The sequence below is a fragment of the Hemiscyllium ocellatum genome, chromosome 39 (genome assembly GCF_020745735.1).
Source record: "Hemiscyllium ocellatum isolate sHemOce1 chromosome 39, sHemOce1.pat.X.cur, whole genome shotgun sequence".
Lineage (NCBI taxonomy): Eukaryota > Metazoa > Chordata > Chondrichthyes > Orectolobiformes > Hemiscylliidae > Hemiscyllium > Hemiscyllium ocellatum.
In genome coordinates this window covers 29,743,637-29,762,554 of record NC_083439.1, presented here as the reverse complement: position 1 = coordinate 29,762,554, position 18,918 = coordinate 29,743,637, and the positions used below count along the sequence as shown (strand labels likewise).

The window sequence follows — 18,918 nt, the reverse complement described above, 5'->3', positions numbered from 1 at the left end:
TTACTTCCTCAAAGAATTCTAGGATATTTGTCTGGGATGACATCCCCTTGATGAAACCCTGTTGACTTTGCCCTGTTTTACCGTACACTTCCAAGTATTCATAAATCTCATCCTTCACGTGGATTCTAGGATCTTACCCATGACTGAGGTTAGGCTAATCAGCCTGTAATTTTCTGTCTTTTGCCTTACTTTCTTTTTAAACAGGCGTATCACACTGACAATTTTCCAGTCCTGTGGGACCCTTCCTGATTCTAGCAGTTTTAGATTAGATTACTTAGTGTGGAAACAGGCCCTTCGGCCCAACAAGTCCACACCAAACCGCTGAAGTGCAACCCACCCAGACCCATTCCCTTACATTTACCCCTTCACCGAACACTATGAGCAATTTAGCATGGCCAATTCACCTCACCTGTACATTTTTGGATTGTGGGAGGAAACCGGAGCACCCGGAGCAGTTCCTGAAAGATCACCACTAACTTCTCTATCACTTTCGTTATCTCCCTTAGGATTCTGGGGTGTGTTCCATCTGGTCCAGGTGATTTATTCACCTTCTGGTCATTCAATTTTTCGAGCACCTTCTCTTTGGTGATGGCTACCCTACTCAGCTCTGACCCCTCCCTTGTGTCTTCTACCTTGAAGGCAGATGCAAAGTAATTATTCAGTTCCTAAACCATTTCCTTGTTCCCCACCACTATCCCTACAGTGTCATTTTCCAGCAGCCCAATGTCCAGGTTTGGCGCTTTTTTTCCCCTTTTATCTCAAGAAACTCTTACAGTCTTCCTTTATATTACTGCTAGCTTACCCTCATTTGTTCCTCTTGCCCCTTATTTCATTTTTTTTTAGTTTTTGTCAGCTTCCCAAACCTCTGGTGTCCTGCTCTGCTTCGCCACATTATATGCTTATATGCTTTTGTGCTATCATTAAATTCCCTAGTCAGCCATGGTTGCCTCATCCTCCCTGTACCATGCTTTTTATTTTCCTCGGGATGAATCTCTGCTGTGTCTTTTGAGTTACTCACAGAAACTCCTGCCACTACTGTTCCGCCATCTTCCATGCTAGGTTACATCTGATTCTACCTTCTCCCCCTCAAATTGCGTATATTGGATCATGCTGAAATTGTTTTATGCAAAAGGATTTGTTTAATTTGTGTAAGGGTGCCATTAAATAAGCATTTACCATTTATGTTCCAGTATCTTTGCAATAATGGTGATGCTGTAAAAATGTTGTCATCACTTGTGAGGAATCCATAGTCCCCTGAATCACTACCTGATCAATATTCCATGTTATCAAACCAAAGGCTGCAGTGCCATTCTCATTGACTGCAATCATCAGGAGACTGAAGAAGCAAAGAACTGAGCCCATTGTTTCTGAACAGCAGGCTTATGGACCCTAGAGGTCTAGTCCTTCTAATTTGTATGTTCATATTTGCCATGAGTGGATGAAGCACTTCAACAAGATACAAAGACAAAGATGTGATTCACAAATCCTAACTCCTTTATCAAACTACTTTTTGAAAACCAACATGCCTTAATAGTGTTGAATTTCCAGACATTTAATTGTAAGTTTACATGTTTCCTATGCAGTCACAATAAGATGTTCTAACTCTCATAGGCAATGCATTGTCATGCAGGACTTGATCAGGTGTACCGTAGACCTCTGTGGGAAGTTAGGGAAGTGATTGCTGGGCCACTTGCTGAGAGATTTGTCATCAAGTCAGGTGAGGTGCCGGAAGATGGAGGTTTGCTAATGTGGTGCAACTATTCAAAAAGGTGGTCAGGAAAAGCCAAGAAACTATAGAATGGTGAGCCTAACAGCGGTGGTAGGCAGGTTGTTGGAGGGCATCTTGAGGGACAGGATTTACATGTATTTGGAAAGGCAAGGACTGATTAGGGATCGTCAACATGGCTTTGTGCGTGGGAATTCATGTCCTTCAAAACACTCAATCAAGTTTGAGAAAGTAACAAAGAGGATTGATGAGGGCAGGTTGGTAGACATGATATATATGGACTTTAGTAAGATGTTTGACAAGGTTGCTTGTGGGAGACTGATCAGCAAGGTTAGATCTCACGGAATACAGGGAGAGCTAGCCATTTAGATACGGAACTGGCTCAAAGGTGAAAGAAAGGATGGCGGTGGAGGGTGGTTTTTCCAGACTGGAGGCCTGTGACTAATGGAGTGCCACAAGGATCGATGCTGGGTCCATTACTGTTCGTCATTTATATAAATGATTTGAATGTGAACATAGGAGGTAAGGTTAGTACGTTTGCAGATGACAGCAACATTGAGGTGTAGTGGAAAAAAAGTTACCTCAGATTACAACGGGATCTTGATCAAATGGACGTAGGAATGTCAGATGGAGTTTAATTTAGATAAATGAGAGGTGCTGCATTTTGGAAAAACAAATCAGAGCAGGATTTATACATTTAATGGTAAGGTCCTGGGAAGTGTTGCTGAACAAAGAGACCTTGGAGTGCAGATTCATAGCTCCTTGAAAGTGGAGTCGCTGGGAGATTGGATAGTGAATAATCCATTTGGTACACTTTCTTTTATTGCTAGGAGTATTAGTACAGGAGTTGGGAGGTCATGTTGTGGCTGTACAGGACATTGGTTAGGCCACTGTTGGAATATTGCATGCAATTCTAGTCTCCTTCCTATCAGAATGATGTTGTGAAACTTGAATGGGTTCAGAAAAGATTTACAAAGATGTTGCCAGGGTTGGAGGGTTTGAGCTATTGGGAAAGGCTGAACAAGGTGGTGCTGCTTTCCCTGGAGCATCAGACGCTGAGGGGTGACCTTAGAGGTTTACAGAATCATGAGGGGTATAGATAGGATAAATAGACAACGTCTTTTCCCTTGGGTGGGGGAGTCCAAAACTAGAGGGTGTAGGTTTCGGGTGAGAGGGGGAAGATGTAAGAGAGATCCAAGGGACAACATTTTGATGGAGTGTGGTGTGTGTATGAAATGAAATGAGCTGCCAGAGGAAGTGGTGGAGGCTGGTACAATGACAACATTTAAAAGATATCTGGATGGGTATATGAATAGAAAGGGTTTGGAGGGATATGGGCCAAATATTGATAAATGGGACTAGATCAAGTTAAGCTATCTGGTTGGCATGGATGGGTTGGACCGAAGGGTATGTTTCCGCACTGTGCAACTGACTGACATGTTTCTGAATCCCATTCACCCCCACCCCACTTCACCGTTGATCCCCTTACGAATCAAGAACATGCATTGCAGTGCAAAAGATTGGAAGGGACAGGGAGCTGGCCACTTGCACCAGCTCCTCAAAAATTGCCATTACCTATAGCCAAAATCTCCTGATGTTTGCCCTTGTACACACACCCAATTTGTAACTAACTAACTAACTTGAATGCCTCTACTGAACTTGCCCCCACCCACCCATCTCCAGGCTGTACATTCCCACACCCTAAATTCGGTCTCTATCTTAAGGAACATCCTTCAAGATAGGTCCAGTATAAGAATAAGATGCAGTCACATTTCTTTGAGATATTTCTATATTCTGGTTTTGTGTGTGTGCATGTCTCTAATTATTATTTGAAAAATTGTTTAGAAATTACCTCCATTTTTGCTTTCTTACAGGAAGGACATAGTATGTTTTTGATTTGTCAATTTGTTTTGCTTTTATTTAAACCAGTTTCAAAAAGGATCATCTTGACTGCTTGGGAAGTATTCAGGATAAAATCACAGTTTGTGCCACTGATGACTCTTACCAGATGACTCGAGAACGTGTGTCACAAGTAGAAAAGGAGTCATGGAGTCGAACAACTATAGAAATTAAGCCAGGCTCATCATGTCAAGGTATAGAAACCACACGAATGAAATCACTGTGTAAATCCCTTCCTAAGGGCATTGAGTTGATCTACAGCAGGTGGACTTGCAGCAGTTCAAGAAAGCAGATCATTACCACCTTCTCAAGGGCAACTAAGAAGGCCAGCCAGCGATACCCACCTTCTTTGAATAAATATAAAGAAACTGTTTAAGTTCTTAATTCAACAAAATGTGCCTGTTGTAACCACACATTCAGCTGGTCTAATAATTTGTTTCCAGTTGAAATAAACCCTGGTGATTTGTTGCAAACTGTTGGAAAACTAAATTGTGCGTAGTCACAAAATTTCAGTTGTGGCATGTTTTTAGAAATATATATTTCTGTTGTGATCACTGATACATTTTTGATAAATATTTCCTATTTTGTTATCATTGTAGTACATTTGTAAATGTATGAATTTCCATATTATGAAATATTGTTAGTATCTTTCCAAATAAATTAGTCACTAAAATGTGTAGAATAAAATATGCACTAATCACACTTTATTTATTCAACCTGCACATCCTCATTCTGGAAACTGAAGACCTGTGGCAAAGTAGTCGCTTAATAACCTATATGCAAATTACAGAATGCAGTAATGATAGTCATTGTTCTACGTTTTGCTGTTTTTACTGCTTTGGCAGTGCTGTTGAGTTAATTTGCTGAGCAGTTGTTATATAAATTAACCTGTTTCTGTTGGTTAATGTGAGAGCTGGGCTGCTGGATTTAATTTTCTAACTAACTATCATACTTGACATTTCCAAAGTATCAAGTAATTGTGAGGTTTTGACCAAAGTATATTTTTCATGTACTTTGTGTACATGGCAACCTTAGTTTTACAGGAGATAAGCTCAAAACGTTTAGAGCTGGAGGGTGTTTGAACCTGAAAAGAAAGAAGTGTTACTTTAATTATTGGACTACAATGAGAAAGGCACTGTGAAACCAATGTGGGTAAAAATAACACAATAGTAATCTTAGTTGTAGAAAGTACACCAAAGTAATTGTAGTGATGAGTTAGCATCTGAGATTATAAATGCTGATTAGTTTTCTTTTTTAAGAAGGGGCTGCTCAGTGGCTAGCGCTGCTAACTTAGTGCGAGGGACCTGGGTTCATTTCCACCCATGGGCACCTGTTTGTGTGAAATTTGCACATCCTCCCAGTGCCTGCATGAGTTTTCTCCTGGGGCTCTGGTTTCTGCCCCCCAGTCTGAAGATGTGTAGATTAGGTAGATTGCTAAATTGCCCATAGTGTCTAGGGAAGTGTAGTTAGATAATCATTGGAAAAGCAGAGTTAAAGGATAGGGTAGGGGTGTGTCAGCATGGGCTGCTGTTTAAAGGTTGGTGTGGACTCTGGGCTAAATGGCCTATTTCCACACTGTAGGGATTTGAGTGAATATTGTCTGGACTTTTGCACAATGTGGGTCAGTGGCTAGCACTGCTGCCTCACAACACCAGGGTTGATTCCAGCCTCGGGCGACTGTCTGTGTGGAGTTTACACATTCTCCCTGTGTCTGCGTGGGTTTCCTCCAGGTGCTCCGGTTTCCTCCCACATTCCAAAGATGTACAGGTCAGGTGATTGGCCATGCTAACTTGCCCATAGTGTTAGGTGCATTAGTCAGAGGGAAATGGGTCTGGGTGGGTTACTCTTCGGAGGGTCGTTGTGGACTTGTTGGGCTGAAGGGCCTGTTTCCCCACTATAGGGAATCTAATCTAAGTAGAAGTTGGGCTCACTGATCTATTGCTCCAGGACTAGCAATGGAACAAAATTTTTATAAAATGTACTAGAACTGTAATTATAGGCTGATTGTCCTTGGCAGCAGCGTATGGTTAAGAATATTGAATAGAGGATCGAGTTGAAAACTTTATTCACTACTTATTATAAAGAGTTGATAACTATTTCAGCAATATCTCAGTTTTCTAATCATGTCCATTCTAACCTTGTCTGTTCAGTGTAACCCAAAACAAACGCACCTGTTGCTCTTGTAAAAGTTGACCCTATGATATTTGCCCTAAAATGTTGGTTTTTACTGCAAGTATACAGAATAGATTTTATGATACTTAAGTTAAATGAGTCAATTCAGTAACACTTTTTCAGGTATATTTACAGCTTTTAAAATCCAGTTTTGTTTTCTAGGTGTTCGAAAGCCGGTCCATTTTCGAAAGCAAACCGCAAGCCCTGCAGGTGATGGCATTCCACTTCGAAAACACTCTCCTACCATGAATTCAAGCTTTGGTGTGAAGAAAACCTATGCTAGTACGGTTACCCAGAGACCTCTTAAAGATCGTGTCATCCATCTTTTAGCTTTGAAACCCTATAAAAAGCCTGAGCTGCTTCTATGGTTGGAAAAAGAGAAAGCAAACCCAAAGGACAAAGCTGAACTGTCTTCTGTATTGGAGCAGGTGAGAAAAACAAAACAAAATTTAAATTTCTGTGGTGCCTTTCCTGGCCTTAAGATGAATAACGTTTGTGTAACAATATTCTGTTTGTCACTGTATGCCATTACTGAATTTATTTTATTAGATTGTCACAAATATGAATGTGCTTCTCAATTTCCTTATACATTTCAGTCTTTCCTAATTTTATGGAAAAGATTGCTTTGATCAACCTTGTATGCAACATTATTTTAAAATGTCATACAGCCTTTTGACGACTTACAATTGTTTTAGTAAATTCAGTCTTTGAAACTCTTCAGTTTATAAAACGTATAGTTAACATTAAATATTTAGAATACAGTGTTACTAACTCTTATTGCTGGACCAATTAGCATGTTGTTCTGATGCTGTGCTTACATACTACTTTTAGATGCTTTACAGTGTTACAAAGCTGCTTGTGTCATCTCTTGAGAGAATGGGGCAGGTGCTCTGGTGAAACTGAGTAAGGGTTTAGTTGAAATCTATTTTCAGAGGTTAGACATGCTGACATGCTATTAAGAAGCCTTAAGTGAAAAAAAAATATGTTGCTAATTGGTAGATCATATAATTAATTAACACAAATTAATTTCAATGGGAATATAACCTGGAGGAAGAAGCTCCTTGCCAGTCGGAATATTTCAGTAACATTCAGTACTTCGCTGCAAATGTCATATGTTACCTAATCAGAGTCGCAATGGACACACTTTTTGCCATGCCACTTTTTTAACTGATCTCTGCCAATTGTTTATAGTCAATCTGTTCCCAATCCGATTCAGATTCTGTTTTGTTGACATCTTCACAGTAAGAATGTTTGTGCATATAAAATAACACTCCATGTCCCAACTGTAGTGCCTACTTACAGAAATATTACTCACCTTGCTTGATCTGAATTAAAATAATCAGAATTTGATGTAGTCTTCTCCTGCGCCAACTCCTTCCTCATGTTTCTTAGTATTACAGTTTGTTAGCATTTTTGTAATCGTGGTAATCCCAAAAGGTATCTGATTTTCACAAAAGGCAAAGTGCCTGGGGGCATCTAACTATTTGAAAAAGGCTATTAATATTGTCACCTCTATTATTCCACCTCCACCTCTACACTCTGTTCAATAGTTCAATTGACCAATTGCTCATTTCTGTCACTGTTATGTTTCTGTTGTTCAAGATTGATATTAATTTCAAGTTTTTGAACTTCTTCCATTACTGTTCCAATCCAACAATCCCAACTGTTTCCTTGTGTAGTTTAGAAAAATTCCCTTTCTCAGTCTGTGAAAACCCCGTTGACCCTCAACCCATTCACAAACCTGCTCCCTGATGTGAGCCCTCTCTTAGATTTTTAGCTTCATTGCTACTGTCAAAGCAGTGATTTCTTTCTGTTGGCAGCCCTGCTCAAGGAACTCGATTTGCTGTTTCAGCTGTGGGCTGGACCCACTGCTTTAAGAACTGTCCCTGCTCTGGGGAAACCCTTCTGCTACCAGAGCAAGTGACAGGCTCTGCTTACTGCCAAAACATTGCTTTTCAGCACTGAATTCAGGTCTTAACGTTGGCAATTCATCACTGTGCCTTGTCTCCAAATCAACTCTGCAAGCCCCAGTGTCAGTTGCTAATTCCTGCCTCCTTTTTTCTTCTCGCCTTGTTTCCAAGATTGTCCCTTTCACTGCAAGAAGTATCATTATTGTTATTTGCTTATATTTAAAGATGAAAGAAAACTGCCACCAGTCATGTTAAAAGATTGATTCATGCGTAGAGTAAAAGTTACTGAGAAAGATGCTTTATAAAGTCATAGAGAACAGAAAACAGCCTTTGATCCAACTCATCCGCGCTGGTCCTGTATCCTGCAGAATAACAGACATTTCATAAGTGTATGCACCCTACAGATTCAACAACTAAAATCAATAGATATCTGCTTTGAGTGATTACTGGAGATGATTTCAGTCAGATTTATCTTTGTACAAGTCATTCTTTGTTATCAGGTCCTGCGACAGTTGTCTTTTTATTTGTTGCATTGAGTCGGTCACATTCGAGCAATGTTATGCTTGCGTAGTCAGCATTACATTAGCATCAGATCGACCTTAGTACATCCTCAGAATAACAAAATTATTCAGTACACTTTGAGAATCTATCCTTAATAAAATAAAAAAAATTGAAAAGTTTTGAGACAAATAATATAAATAGTTTGCTTCTAATTAGTCTTAACCTATCAGATGTCCAATCACTTTCCATGTCACAGAAAGGTAATAGAATATGCAGACATTTGTATAAAAGCCTAATATTTAAAAAACAGCATATTATCCCATTAGTGTGATTGATATACTTGGAGGTTGGCTTATTTTTGCATATGCAGGATCTGTATATGTACCAAAGTACTACTTAATTGTTTTTAAGTATGAACAGCGCAATTACATACCACAGTATTTGCAGTAAGTTGAAATGGCTTAAATTGAATCATTTGAATATCTGAACACGTTAAGGAATGAGCCGAATAAGCTTGTATTTTCTATTGTTTGTGTTCTGGTGGAACCGATTTCTCGTGCAGATTTTGCTAATATGAAGTTGTTTATTATAGAGCATCTGCTAACTGTAAAATGACAATTATGCCATATGGAGTGTCTAAAATCAAATACATATTAAACAGTTTGAGCAAAGCATGCACTTCTAACTACAAGATTTACTTCCTGCTACACAGCCTGTGTCAACATTTGGCGTTGATAATCCTAGTTAAAATTTAAAATCTACATGTTTGTATTATAATTCGAATAGCATTCTAAGCACTTAATGATTTTTGTGCCATGATTTGTTATCAGTGTTTTTAGAAAAATTTGCTTCGGTACTATTTTTAACAAAAGTCAATGTCTATTGTCAGAATAAGGTATTTTAAAAAATTTGGTAAAAGATATTACATAATGGTACTGAAGAACAATTTAGATTTATATAATGCATCTTGGGCCATTAGAAAGTGTTTTACAGCTGTTTAATTACTTTGGAATATAATCTGTTGTTTTGTAGGCAGATACCTCCAGTTTGTTTGTGCAGAATGCCACAAACAACCATGAGATAAATGGCCAGTTAATGATAGGTAGTTGAAAGAGCAGAGAATACATAACATTTGAAGCATAAAAACAATCAAGATGTAGCATAATTGGCTGGCAATACATAGTAGCCCCCTTTTATTTTGAAAATCTGTTTTTAACTATTTTTACTATGTTTAAAATCAACCAAATGCAGTAATTACTACGTAAGCTTATGCTCTCAAGTCATTTATCGCATGCTTTAGGGTATTAGTGAATAATAACTTGATAGCTTGCTTTCAGATCAAGACCTGCTATGGAAGTGTTTCAGCTAGTCTACATAATGCAGTACATTCCATTATAAAGCCTTAAGTGTGCATGATCAACCCGATGCAATGTAGCTGAATTTTAGCTGAACTATGGCAGTAAAATTTACTCTTTTTAAATATTGCATTTAAAAATTAGTGATTACTATGTCTTATCAGAACTTTGGACTGTGCTGATGTGTCACTGGTTGAGTCAAGCAATCTGGGGGAAGTGTATCATAAAACTCTTTAACTTTCTTTTAAATGTTTTAGTTGTGCTAAAATTTGTTGACTCTTAAATGGATGTTGTGTCAAGTTGACCATGAATGCTAAGGGTTTACAACGGGTTATGGAATATATTACATCTGACAGCTGAAATTCTGGCTTCTGTAGCAGGATATGAGCAAGCCACACTAAGCTGTCATAGATTTTGTTTTTTCTTTTATCTGATCAAAGATGTCATTGCACACTTCTGGAGCAGGTAGGACTTGAACGTAGGTCTCCTGACTCAGAAATAGTGACATTTCAATTGCACCACCAGACTTTTAAAAATTATTCATTGCTGACACCTGGATTTGAACCAGAGACATTTCATTTCCAGCCTGAGGGTCTTCCGACAAAGTTATTTCGATGGTGTGGTCAGGCGTGCAGACAGTTACTGTGTTCCTGAATTGGCACTTCATGTCCTAATAACAATGTAAAAAGTCACTCTTGACCTTGGCATTTGATATTTGTGACCTTAAATGTATACCCATAACTGACTCAAATCACAACGCTCATTTATAGAAATATCCAAATTCAATGATCAGGACTGCAGAATGAGTAGTTTGCTACAGTACGTTTTTACTTTGGAAATATTGACTTCAGCATGAATTAAGTTTTAGTCCAATGTTGCAATTACTTTACACAGCATGGGAATTTTTTTTTGTGTTTGAAGCATGTGCTTGTTTATTTTTAATAAAATAAAATTGAAACATAACTGTTGTAACACCCATTCTGTTGGAACTGATAATATAGTACCCTGGAAGTTCATTATGTAGCAGTTAAAAAAAATCTATTTTGCATGACTTTTTTCTGCAATCATCCATGCGTGCACAGACTTTCAAATAAGATGACGTTAAAGTGTCAAATCCTGGTTTGGTACCAACTTGTTATTTGGTTACTTAGTTCTGACCATGCTTAGTATTTTCTCCGTCCAGGTAGCAAAAGTGAATGTGAAGGACAACAACAGCTATATGTTAAAAGATGAGCTCTACAAGGAAATCCAACAGGATTGGCCTGGTTATAGTGATGAAGAAAAGCAATTGATTCGAAGACAGCTAATAAGGTAGGCATTTGTAATTATGATTACATAAATCTGCATAGCTATGCTTTTGTCTCAGCTCTGATTGCAGATTATTGAAAGATTTTTGGGGGGAAAGGGAGAAGCACTGTCAATTTGGGCAAGGTTTTCAGACTTCACTTTCACCTCTCACCTAGACCAAGAGTCTGGGATTTATACACAAGTGCTAATCTGGATATATTGTAACAGCAATTAGGCTGTAGTTAATCTCCAAATATATCTATTTAAAATGCACTAATGTAGGCCTGAGCAGTGAAGTAGTTTATATAGATGTATATGTAGAGATGAATTAGAGGCATTGGCCAGACTAGCCAGTTCCACCTTCAGAAACAGATGTCATATCCAGACTATGCTTGAGTAATCTCCTGGGAACTCAATGACAATATCTCCCATTAAATTGTTTACTCTAACTGATACAAAATGCTCATTTAAAATGACTGATATAATATTCTAACTCCGTGTTCCACACTGCTGTGGTGAAGCTGTGTTTAAACTGCTCTCTGTCATGACATCAAGAAGCTCATTATCATTGTTTTTTTTAAGCTATTTTATCAAACAGATTTGTCACATCCGTGTATGATTCATATTGACAAAATAGCAATGAACAGCAATTAATAAGGTTAAAAAATAACATCATAAAGAAAAGCTCAAAATTCATTCAAATGTCTAAACTAACAGTGAGCAGTCAGAAAACACTGACATTACCAAGGTAACTAGCAATCTCGCTTCAAATTATTTTCAACAGTACATTTGCCTTCCATCTCAAGTTTTGTCACAGATTCTCACCCACAATGCACTTTAAGCCTTAAAACTATAAAATCCATGTAATTATTACTTTCATGACATGATAGTATTTTGTTCAAAGTGAATACCCTGAATTCTGACTTCAGATTAACCATCTCCACCTCACATGCTCTCGCAGGTGCACTTACACTCGCTCCCTCTCCATCACCCGTTCACTTGCTCCCATTCTCTCTCCCTCATGCACGCTCGCGCTCTATCTCTCCTGCACGCTCTTTGTTTTTCAGTCGGATTGAATCCATACTGTAGGTACTTTTCCAAGCTACATAGTGCCAGATAGCTGACTGAGCTAACTAGCTTCACCATTTTGATGGTATACCTTACAAAGTAACAACACTGATGAAACTGCACAAATATAATACATAGATCTGCCTTAATCATGGAAATCTAAATGCCTTTGTTTTGGTTAATTGACAAACTACAAGTTAGGGAATGCATGAAACTGTCTGGATGTTAAGCCAGTTTAAATTGGGTTAGATTAATTTGTCAAGCAATAATACTTTCTTCGAAGATCCAGATTCACTCTGGAAGGGTTTCTGTCTTTTGTCCTTCTCTACTATTGGTAAAATAATCAAATGTATTGTTGAAGTACTGCAAAGTTTCTTAATTTAAAAATTTAAGAAAATGAAGTAATATCTTGTTTGCCAGAAATTTAGTATACTGAGTTGTGATAGAAGCTTGTAATACTTAGTTCTGCTACTAGTTCTAGTAGTTTTAGGGGCAGCTGTATGACTCTGTCTTGTGTGTCCAGCAACAGCAGTAAAAACACCAGAAAACCAGAAACTATATGCCAAAATATGAGTCATCAAGAATATGAAGTTATAGTTCACATGTTTTTGTCTGTCTGCCGTTTTTGCAGATGAAAGCCTTTTATATCTATCAGTGGGCTCTGTGGTTGAATTACAGTCCATAAAATCTCCTGCCTGGGACTTTCCAGTATCCATGGTTAGCTTTATTTATCGTAAAAGTCCCCTTTACCAGAAAACCTGCAATACTTCATACCCGGAAGACATTTCTATAGTAATTTGTTTGTGTGGATCTGGTGAGAATACTTAATACAGTCTGCTTCCTTAGATCTCAGGAAATTCAGTAGAGATGTGTCGTTGGAATAATGCAGTGAACACCCAAAATTATTGTTGAACATGTGTGAAGAGTCATAGAGATGTAAACAGACCCTTCGGGCCAACCCATCCATGCCGACCACACATCCCGACCCAATCTAGTCCCACCTGCCAGCACCCGGCCCATATCCCTCCAAACCCTTCCGATTCATATACGCATCCAAATGCCTCTTAAATGTTGCAATTGTACCAGCCTCCACACTTCCTCTGGCAGCTCATTCCATGTGTGAAAATGTTGCCCCTTAGGTCTCTTTTATTATTCCCCCCCCCACCCTAAACTTATGCCCTCTCGTTCTGGACTGCCCGACCCCAGGGAAAAGACCTTGCCTATTTACCCTACCCATGCCCCTCATAATTTGTAAACCTCTATAAGGTCACCCCGCAGTCTCCGATGCTCCAGGGAAAACAGCCCCAGCCTGTTCAGCCTCTCCCTATATCTCAAACCCTCCAACCCTGGCAACATCCTTGTAAATCTTTTCTGAACCTTTTCAGGTTTCACAACATCTTTCCGATAGGAAGGAGACCAGAATTGCACGCACTATTCCAACAGTGGCCTAATCAATGCCCTGTGCAGCCGCAACATGACCTCCCAACCCCTGTACTCAATACTCTGACCAATACAGGAAAGCGTACCAGATGCCGCCTTCACTATCCTATCTACCTGCGACTCCACTTTCAAGGACCTATGAACCTGCACTCCAAGGTCTTTGTTCAGCAAAACTCCCTAGGACCTTACCATGAAGTGTATAAGTCCTGCTAAGATTTGCTTTCCCAAGATGCAGCACCTCGCATTTATCTGAATTAAACTCCACCTGCCATTTCTCAGCCCATTGGCCCATCTGGTCAAAATCCAGTTGTAATCTGAGGTAACCTCCTTCGCTGTCCACTACACCTCCAATTTTGGTGTCATCTGCAAACTTACTAACTGTACCTCTAATGCTTGCATCCAAATCATTTATGTAAATGATGAAAAGTAGTGGACTCAGCACTGATCCTTGTGGCACTCCACTGGTCCCAGGCCTCCAGTCTAGAAAAACAACCCTCCACTACCACCCTCTATCTTCTACCTTTGAGTCAGTTCTGTATTTAAACGGCTAGCTTTCCCTGTATTCCATGAGATCTAACCTTGCTAATCAGTCTCCCATGGGGAACCTTGTTGCACACCTTACTGAAGTCCATACAGATCACATCTTCTGCTCTGCCCTCATCAAGCTTCTTTGTTACTTCAAAAAACCTCAATCAAGTTTGTGAGACATGATTTCCCAAGTGTAAAGCCATGTTGACTATTCCTAATCAGTCCTTGCCTTTCCAAATACATGTACATCCTGTCCCTTAGGATTCCCTCCAATAACTTGCCCACCACCAACGTCAGGCTCACTGGTGTATAGTTCCCAGGCTTGTTCTTACCACCCTTCTTAAACAGTGGCACCATGTTAGCCAACGTCCAGTCTTCCGGCACCTCACCTGTGACTATCGATGATACAAATATCTCAGCAAGAGGCCCAGCAATCACTTCTCTAGCTTTCCACCTGATCAGATCCTGGGGATTTATCCACCTAACCTTTGAAGTAGTGCATCCTATCTGGACTTCCTCAAATTTTTAAAATGTTTATTGGAATGTGTCAATTTATTTAGCCAGTAAAAACCCGAATGCAGACATTTACAATTCAACGATTGAGTAAATCTGTGTATCCTCACGATAGTTGTTTTAGTTGTCCTGTTGCTTTATAAGACGTTCCACCAAAACATGCAATTAGTGTACATTTCCCACAGTCATACTCCCAGATTCACCTTTTGTTTATTTGATAATTAAATAATTTCGTTTCCATTAGTTATTGAGAAACTTTGTATTAGCATCTGGCCTAACAGTTATTTGTTACCTGCTTTCGTGCTTGCTAACTCTTATACTAAGTACACAGTTAACCTTTTTCAAATATTTTTGAGTGTGTAACTAAACAGTAGATTCTGAGATTTCATTGTTTTTTTTTACTGTTTATTAGAGTTTATGTATATGAAAGTGAGGGTTACTAGCATAGGGAAATGGAACATTTTTTTTCTATTTTGGTTACCCAGTGTCAACACCAAGCACTCGGTGTGAGTTCAGCATGCCTGAATACAGAATGAGCTTTTCTCCGTGGTGGTAGACCGGAGTTGAAACCTAAAGAGCATTCCTTGACTGTGCCACTGCAGTGTTTTACCAATTCCTCTGGAAGTCATTCTGTTTGTTCTCCTTATTGAGTCATTTTGTGTGGTCAGTAATGTCAGACATTACTGGTACTTCAAGCAGAGGCTGACACAAAATACATCTGCCAGTATTTGTTACATTTTAGAGTATTAGTTTGAGTAGGTTCAGTTGAAACCATTTACTATGTGTTCAGTCTGTTCTCACTGGTGATCTGGTTTTTCTTCACATTTTGCTTTTTTTTTGATATTGCCATTTTAAACATGCACAACCATTTTGGACGTTAAACTATCTAAACAGCTGATCCACTTGAAGAGTAATAGTCTTCCTTATTAATTTTGCATAAAGGATTTTGTTAAGCATCTTGTGAAAATCCAGGTAAACTTTATGTATTTGATTATCCAGGCCCTGTAGTCTAGCTTGTCAGACATTTCCAGTGGGTTTGCTAGGTATGGTCTTTTAATTCTAAAACTGTGTATGTATCTGTATGTTTCAGTATCCGGTGCAATGCCTTCTGTACTTTCCTACCTATACTCAATGCGTTCTTAGCTGCAATCTGGAGCATTTGAACGACATTTGCTGTCTCTAGGTCTTCTGACATGACTCCTTTTGGTTTGAGGTAGATTGCAGTGCCATTAGTTTCCTCCTCAAATTCTCAACAATCTGTTACCCATCCCATCATGTTTGTCAGTAATCTTGTTAGAAGTTAAATATTTCTGTTTTTGTGCAGCATGTTGTTTATTAGCTTTTGTAGTCAAAACATCAATTTATTATAATGAAAAGTTGTTTTTATCCTATTCATTTGAGAAAGCAATTCTGAAAGGTCCATCTATATTTGCCACATCCAAAAATAGACTCAGTAGTTTGATCAATTTGTCTTTGCTGAAGTTTACCATTCAAAGGAAGTAGGGGTAGACTATTCTTTTCCATGGCCACCCTCTCAGTTTGAATTTAAACAAGGTGATAGTGTCATCTGTGTTGGGTATACATGTGTACAAATACACACGTCTATATTTGTTTTATATAGACTGCAACATATAGTATTATGTGTATGTATACTATAATCTGTGTGTATGTATGTATGCATTTACTATTATAATAAACATATAGATAATTATATATCTATCAAACTATCTAGCTCAGTATCAGAAAGAAATCCTCCAGGTTCCTTTAGTGCCAAATGAAGAACTAGCTTATTGCAAACAAAACTTACATGAGCAAAAGTGTAACAATGATTGACAAAAGGTTAAAGCTGTCCAATATATATATATATATATACAGCTGTCTTTCTTGAAAACTAGTATGTGCACGCATACACTCCTTCCAAATCTGTATTAAAATAGCATTTTAAGGACTAGGAAGAAAATTGTAATTTATTTAATGTCTGTTTGGCTGATTCTTTTTGCAAGGCAATAGCATTCTAGGCATGAATTGAGAAATCTCTTTGTATACTTCAGACTAGCTCTAACCAATGTCTCCTTATTGTAGGAAGCGGCAACCATCTCATTCTAGTCAGACCAAGAGTTCTCAACTCAGTTCTCCATTCCAGAAGTCCTCAGGGGAATCTTCACCACAATCTAGCCCTGTCAAGAATTCTTTATTGGTATAAAGTGATATTTATGATTGTTTTTATGTCATTACTGTAATTTCCTGCATAACCTGCCTGCTGCAACTAAAATATACGGTTTGGATGTTTGGGGAGCTCTTTTGAATTTTAATAGAATGATTGCCTTGTTAACATTTCCTTAACATTAATATGTGAAGTTTTAGTGAGAACTGGAATTCTTTTGAAAATGAGCAAGCACGGAATTTGGCTTAGTTTTAAGGTGAAACTAGAAATGAGCTATATATATTGTGTGTGTAAATGGATGACATTGAAAAGACATAGAAATGCATGATAGGCATTGAAGATGTTTGATTCAAATGAGTAAGGATGCAATTGCGTTTGGAGGTTATAGGATGTGTCTTTGAGGCTGTGTTTCATAACTCATGTAGCCTAAGCTTTTTAATTTCTGCAGTGCAGCAGCTGAGTTTACTATATCGGTTCTACTCAGACTGTTAGATATGACAATCAAGGAATTTTGACTGATGGTAGGTCTGGATTTTGAAACTAGTTGTGGTATTTGGCTTTGCTACAAGGACGTTATTGCTTCTGTTATTGGCCCAATATTTAAGCTAAAACCAACCCAAACCAATAAGCCCAAGATTTTCCAGAATTCAGAGATTAAAATATAACTTTTAAAATAACTTTTTTGTAAAATTCAGTGCACCTTGATACCCTATTCACATTGGGCATTAAAATTGGATAAAGCTGAAACTGTTCCAAAGGTATATGATCTTTTTACTTTTTTTGGATGGCTCAGTGTCCTTTGCCCCCACCCAGAACCTTCTCCTCATCTATTACAATTAACTTCAGCAACTAACCATTTTAAAATGTGGTATTTAAACTAGTCTGTGTTCATTAAACTTAGATCTCACCACATGAATTGTACTTGTCATTGAATTCAATTTAACTCAATTTCTCCACAGATGCTGCCAGATCTGCTGTATTTCTCCAGCATTTTCTGTTTTTAAACCCTGATTTTTTTTATTGGCAAATTTCAAATTTGAAGTTGAAACTGGAAATATTTAGTGTTTAAACTTCATATTATTAAATTGCAGATTTCATTATAATGTCAAAATATAGCGGAAACTACTGCTGCTCACTGGCACCAGTACTGAGAAGCAGCTGCTCAATAAATTCAGAACATAACATTTGTGCCCTATGCATCATTGTCATCCCTCCCATCGTAAACACTTAACTGGAATTAAATTGTGGTTGCTACAGAGGGCCTAGTAAAGTTGGGTCAAGGAAGCCAACATGTAAACTGTCTCCCTTGCATATGGTGTCAGTAAAATATTATGTGGCTGCTATCATGACTACATGAGATAATATATTGCAGTAGTAAAAGGATTGCAGCTGTGTTCCTTTTTTAAAAATAAAAATGTGCCTTTATTCCAGAAAAGACCAGTGCCTTTGGAGCGGATAGATTTGCACACAAACAAAAGAAGTAAAGTATTACAGTCCAAGGATCATCCACAGCCTGTTTTAAATGGACAACATCCTCATTCAACATGCCTTACTGCCACGGCAAATTCCTGTGTAACTGTTAAAACAGAATTCCAGCAGACTCGCACTTCACTGTCTGGGTGTCCAAATGAGTTTAATGAACCATTTAAAGAGTGCAACAATTCTTCAACAAGTGATGTAAACAGAAGTGACAAAGATTTCAAACGCAACAGGGATATTACTGGTAACCCCAGGAGCCAGGTTACACAGGCGAGTTTAGAACAGACAGCTTATCCTCTTAGAGAGAGTGTGGAGCTCTCTTCTAGTCACAATAAAAAGAAATCCAAAAAACACAAAGAAAAAGTGAGGCAACATGCAAGACCTGAAATAAGAACGTGGCGAAAGGAGAGTCCAGCACATCAGGTTGGAAATCTACATGAGACAATTGAAGGTAACATCTGTGTCGCAGAGATTTTGAAATTGCAATGCTCATACCTTTTGCAGTGTTCTAAGTCCTTAAAATATCAGTCACTCTGGATGAATGATTAGAAAATGTTATCACTAGCTCTGAATCTTGTAGAGGTGGTTTTGATACTTCTCATTTTAAATTTTAAATGTAGCGAGTTTCACATAGCTCTTGATAACTGTTTGCTTCCTCCCAATCCTGCATCTGTGTTGATGAAGCTACTCTGGAAAACAGATTTTGTTAGGGAAAAGTATGAAGGAATACAGAGCTATGGTGAGTAAATGTAACTAGAATGTGGAGCTGGTGTTTTCTATTTGAAGGCTGAAGAGATTGGAGGGGTTGAATGGCCTATTCTAATTCCTGTGATCCTTGAAGTCTCAGAGACCCATAGCCAACAATGAGGGCATAAT

At 38.4% G+C, this 18,918-nt stretch overlaps 1 protein-coding gene across 2 annotated transcripts in view; it reads left to right on the top strand.

Moving 5' to 3' along the window:
- The window catches only part of LOC132834259 (RNA polymerase II elongation factor ELL), a 93,502-nt gene that overhangs the window by 58,724 nt on the left and 15,860 nt on the right, over positions 1–18,918 (top strand). For both annotated transcript variants that reach the window (XM_060852952.1, XM_060852951.1), the window contains exons 4-8: positions 3,656–3,819; positions 5,960–6,225; positions 10,747–10,874; positions 16,482–16,596; positions 17,995–18,493. In XM_060852952.1, the coding sequence (XP_060708935.1) occupies positions 3,656–3,819; positions 5,960–6,225; positions 10,747–10,874; positions 16,482–16,596; positions 17,995–18,493 (1,172 nt within the window). The remainder of the gene's footprint in view (positions 1–3,655; positions 3,820–5,959; positions 6,226–10,746; positions 10,875–16,481; positions 16,597–17,994; positions 18,494–18,918) is intronic.